The sequence below is a fragment of the Vanacampus margaritifer genome, chromosome 7, assembly GCF_051991255.1.
Source record: "Vanacampus margaritifer isolate UIUO_Vmar chromosome 7, RoL_Vmar_1.0, whole genome shotgun sequence".
NCBI lineage: Eukaryota > Metazoa > Chordata > Actinopteri > Syngnathiformes > Syngnathidae > Vanacampus > Vanacampus margaritifer.
The window spans coordinates 27310149-27315789 of record NC_135438.1 but is presented as its reverse complement, the minus strand read 5'-3'; the positions used below and the strand labels follow the sequence as shown (position 1 = coordinate 27315789).

The 5641-nt window shown below is 34.5% G+C and overlaps 1 protein-coding gene across 4 annotated transcripts in view; it reads left to right on the top strand.

Annotated features, from left to right (window-relative positions):
* Window positions 1–217: 217 nt before the first annotated feature.
* galnt7 (UDP-N-acetyl-alpha-D-galactosamine: polypeptide N-acetylgalactosaminyltransferase 7) overlaps window positions 218–5641 on the top strand; it is a 114214-nt gene continuing 108790 nt past the window's right edge. Inside the window, exon 1 of one of the 4 annotated variants that reach the window (XM_077570322.1) lies at window positions 218–694. In XM_077570322.1, coding sequence (XP_077426448.1) covers window positions 575–694 — 120 coding nt within the window. In that variant the 5' untranslated portion in view covers window positions 218–574. The remainder of the gene's footprint in view (window positions 695–5641) is intronic. The other 3 variants (XM_077570320.1, XM_077570321.1, XM_077570323.1) reach the window with 3 other exon arrangements.

The window sequence follows — 5641 nt, the reverse complement described above, 5'->3', positions numbered from 1 at the left end:
GGGCTATGGTGAATGAGGGATTAATTAGGAGACAAGGGTGGACATTCAGACACAGCCGGTGATTTTTTTAAATTTTATTTTTAATTCTTTTATTTAACAAATTGAAATCAAAAGCCAAAAAATTGGCAAACATTAACCAGCACAGTTAATTTACATGTCATTATACACAACGATCTCACAATAACAGATACACAGCTTTTCTGATATATGCCAATGGTGTGACGTCATCTTAAAGAGACGACTCCATCAAATGACTACATCGAGGAGCAATCGTCAAATTACCCCAAAACATTTTAACCTCCTCTCTCCTCGATTTAATTTCTGGTGAAAGTTGCCAGCATGTGACAAAGGCGCGAGGAGAATGTACCCATTGTCTCCTCTGGCGTTCTCTTCGTTTCTTTGACGGTATTTCTAGTGGGAGGGGCTAACATGTAAGCAGGAGGGTGAGGATCAAGGAAGTAGAACCAAATAAGTAAAGAAATGAGACTGGGCCAGGAATTACCTGCAGACATTACTAACGTAAAGTGTTGTGATAAGGTGTTATCTTTTTGGCTCTATAGGAAGGTCTTCCAAAATGAGATTTAAAGTGGGATTTATTTTACGGGGTATACTTATCATTGTTACGTTTCTACTATTAGCGGTGTTGTGGTCTGCATTAAACAAATTGAGCGCCGGGAATCACTTTGGAGCACGGGTGAGTAAATGAATTGGCACTCAAATCCCTTCAACAGGAACTACACCCCTCAGTGATAACAAAATTTCAGGTCGAAACCCTTGAATCTTAACTTGATTAGAGCCTTATATATTTATGTCTATACAGATTGAACTTGATGCATTTCCCAATAAAAAGTGTCGCTTTAAAGCGAGGAGTTGAAGGGCTATAATTGTTTAAATGCGTCACAGTAACTGCGGAAGTTTGCTAACATCCTTATTTGACGTCTGGAGCCTGTGGAGAACGCGTCACAAATGATCAAACAATGAATGAATGAATGAATTAATGTCTTTATCGTCTTTACAATAAAACAACGAAATTGAAGTGCACCTCCAATGAATGATGAATAGTAAATAAAATAACCCACAGCATAATAACACAATCTGAAAAGTCGAAATAAAAACGGCTAGAATCCCTGAATTATTGGGCATTTATTAGAGCCGTCCACTCAATACCGAAGGACAATTGTTAACAACGATAATAATAGGTGCATTTTGTTGCGTTGTTAGTCTTTGTAAGAAATACTGAGAATTCTGTTATTATATATAAATTCATCCCTAAAATATAAGAATATTTATTTCAGGGGTGTATGCTCCACATATATCGGACAGATTACTGAGGAATAGTGGGTGAAAAGGACGTCTTATTTATCTGTTTTGAACAAATCTGGACTGATACCAAGAGCTGCATAGTGTTCCCACAGAGTTTTACGTTGAGCCTTTTTGGGGAGCCAAATGTGGTGGCCCTGACAGAACCAGCACTTGGCTTGTAAATAGCTGCTGTTGGGACCAATACCTCATACACCCTTAACCATTGTGCAGTCTTAACATTCAGTTTACTGCTCTTGTCCTACGGGTTATAGCCATTATCCTCTATACTGACTGAATTTGTTCTTATCAATTCTGAGAATGTTTTTTGGGAGCTTTGGAGGGGTTAGGTTGGAGGAAAAAGGCAACTTCAATTTGTACAACAGTCCATATTCTTTGATATGTATGTAAGTGTGTGTGTGTTAGAGTGAGTTTGTGGGGAAATGTCCCATAAGACAATCTTTGTACCGTTACTGCCCACATGAAAAGATAAACAAAAACAGTGTTACTTTTTCTGATGATGGTGCCCATTTAGGAAAAGTCAAAGTTTCAAGTTGGAAAACTGTAGTTTTAAGATATTTTTTCTACAGCTAAACATGGTAGTGGGTAGGGGCGGGCGATATGGGCCAAAATAAAATGTCTTTATATTTTTTCAAAAAACGCAATAACGATATTTTGACGATATTCTACTGTACAGAGGGGGAGGGGGGGTTGTTTCAGAGCAGACCAGTCTCTGTAGCCCCACCTTTTGGAATTGACTCCTAAACAACATCCACAATATCATTGACCCCTTCCGTTTTCAAAATGAAATTAAAATCACACCTGTTCCGCACTGCTTTCAATCCGTAATAATCTTCATGAATGGAAATGGAGGCAACAACCCTCAATGGTCAGCACCATAACACTGTGACCTCTCACACCCATCTAAGCTTACACCTTTCTCTATATCCTTGCATTGTTTGATTTATGTATGTTTGTCTTTTCATTCTATCTGCTGACTTTTAAACTGTAAAGCGTCTTTGAGTTAGTTTGAAAAGTGCTTTATAAAAAATATTTTTGTTGATAATAATAATAATAATAATGATAATAACTGTTAATATTATTATGAAATTCAAGGATACAAATATCCAAGGACTTTTTTTCTTGTCATACCAACACATTTCCACATGACCCAAATACAGTAGAAGAGACAGAACGAGAGCGAGACAATTTGCACCTTCATTATGAAAAAAAAGTAGCAGTCTTAGTCTGGCTTAGTCTGGTGCAGTTTATAGGTGTAACAAACTCGAGTATTCCCCAAATTTAGCCAGCACGCCTTAAAGTCAGGTGTGCCTTATAGTCCAGAAATTACTGTATATACAGTGCTGCTCAAAAGTTTGTAAACCCTGCAGGCATGGTCCGATTTTTGGTATGAAATATTAAAATAACCTTATTAAATGTTTAGTCATATCCCAATCTACAATGCTGACATTGAAAACAATGGACTTGAACAAAAATAATGAAAATATTGTCATTCATTATAGAGCAAAAGTTGTCGATTTAAGAAAAACTCAGATTTCATGGGTGCAAAAGTATGTGAACCTCTCACTTAATCAGACATTGCACCTCCTTTTGCAATGATAACTTCATCCAAACACTTTCTTTAGCGATTTATCAGTCTTTCACATCTACTTTGGGGGATTTTTGCCACTCTTCCAGTTGAGAGAGGTTGGATGGGTGTCTTGCATAAACTGCCCGCTTCAGGTCCCGCAGTAACAGTATTTTGAAAGAATTTAAGTCAGGATTTAAACTGGGCACATCCAGAACATGAATCTTGTTGTTCTTTAGACATTCCTTGGTTGTTTAGCGGGAATTCTTTGGATTATTGTCATGTTGCATGATCCATCTTCTACCAAGCTGTAATGGCTTCAGGTTCTGATCCAGGATTTCCCAATATTTCTCTGAATTCATGATTCCCTGGACTATGTGGAGTTTTCCAGGTCCTGAGGATGATAAGCCAGCCCAGAACTTAACATTCTCACCACCCTGCTTCACTGTAGGGAGAAGGTTCTTTTGCTGGTATGCAGTGTTGACTTTTCACCTAACATGACTGTTTTAGTTGTTTTAGAAGGGACTTCCAAAAAGTTTAAGGTTTGTCCAGGTACTCTCTGGCAAAGTTGAGATGGGCAGCTTTGATCTTTTTTGTGAGTCTTCTACCCAGCAAGCCTTCTATGAAAGCCTTGTCGTTTGACTTTTTTTTCTGATTGTTGAAGCATGCATCCAGCAAAAGATGTCTGCAAATCCTTTGATCTGATGTTCCAATTTATATTTTTACCTGAAATATCATTTTTCTTGCGGTTCTTGTTGATATTTTAGAAGGTGGTCCACTTCTAGGCAGGATTGTAGTCATTTTCAGTGTTCTCTCGTTGCAGATGATCTGCTTCGCAGTATAATGATGAAGCTCTTTTTTTTTTTGATGACTTTATAGCTTTCCTCAGACATATGTGCTGTCACTACCCACTTCCTGAGGTCCCCTGAGATTTCTCTTCCTCTCAGCATGACTGATCTGTATGGGTTCACCTGGGTAGGACTAAAGTGACGTGGTGTGGTTTTGTCTCTGTTTCAGTCAGTGATGCACAATTTCTTTGCTAAACCTCTCTTTTCATTGGTCCATTTCAGTGGTTAGTTTAGCTATCAATTTCCTACCTGATATTACTTGACTGCTTGTTTTAAGCATTGTAGCTCAGGGTTCACTTACTTTTGGACCTACAGGAATTGATCAAAAACGGTTTTTGATCAGGTTTTGACTACACAATTGATAAAAAAAAGAACAATGCATTGAATTGATAAACCTACACCTGTTATTACATATAAAATGTACAACAACAAAATCAGGTTGAAACAATTGGAAAGTCCAAATTGCTCTAGAGGTTCACACACTTTTGAGCAGCATTATATATATATATATATATATATATATATATATATATATATATGTATATATATATATATGTATATATATATATATATATATATATATATATATGTAGGTATGTATGTATGTATATGTAGGTATGTATGTATGTATATGTATGTGTGTTCATATGTATATGTATATGTGTGTATATATATATATGTATATGTATATATGTATATGTATATATGTATATGTGTGTATATGTATAGGTGTATGTATAAAAAGTATATGTGTGTATATATATATGTATATGTGTATATATATGTATATGTGTATATATGTATATGTGTATATATATGTATATGTGTATATATATGTATATGTGTATATATATGTATATGTATGTGTATATATGTATATGTGTGTATATGTGTGTGTATATATATGTATATGTGTGTGTATATATATGTATATGTGTGTGTATATATATGTATATGTGTGTATATGTGTATATGTGTGTATATATATATATATGTATATGTGTGTATATATATATGTATATGTGTGTATATATATGTATATGTGTGTGTATATATATGTATATGTGTGTATATGTGTATATGTGTGTATATGTGTATATGTATATATATGTATGTGTGTATATATATATGTATATGTGTATATATATGTGTATGTATGTATATGTGTATATATATGTGTATGTGTATGTATATGTGTATATATATGTGTATGTGTATATATATGTGTATGTATATGTGTATATATATATATATATATGTGTATGTATATGTGTATGTATATGTGTATATATATGTGTATGTATATGTGTATGTATATATATGTGTATGTATATGTGTATGTATATGTGTATGTATATATATATATGTGTATGTATATATGTATATGTGTATGTATGTATGTGTATATGTATGTATATATGTATGTATGTATGTATGTATATATGTATGTATGTATATATATATGTATGTATATATATATGTATGTATGTATGTATGTATATATGTATGTATATATGTATGTATATACAGTGAGGAAAATAAGTATTTCACCCCCTGGTGATTTTGTGAGTTTGACCCTTTACAAAGAAAGGAACGGTCTATAATTTTCATGGTAGGTTCATCTTAACAGTGAGAGACAGAATATTAAAAAAAATCCCAGGAAATCACATTATATTAATTTTAAACATTTATTTGTCTTTTATTGAGGAAAATAAGTATTTCACCCCCTAGCAAAACATGACTCAGTACTTGGTGGAGAAACCCTTGTTGGCAAGCACAGCGGTCAGACGTTTCTTGTAGTTGGTCACCAAGTTTGCGCAGATCCCAGGAGGGATTGTGGCCCACTCCTCTTTGCAGATCCTCTCCAAATCCTGAAGATTTCGAGGCTGTTGCTTGGCAACTCGAA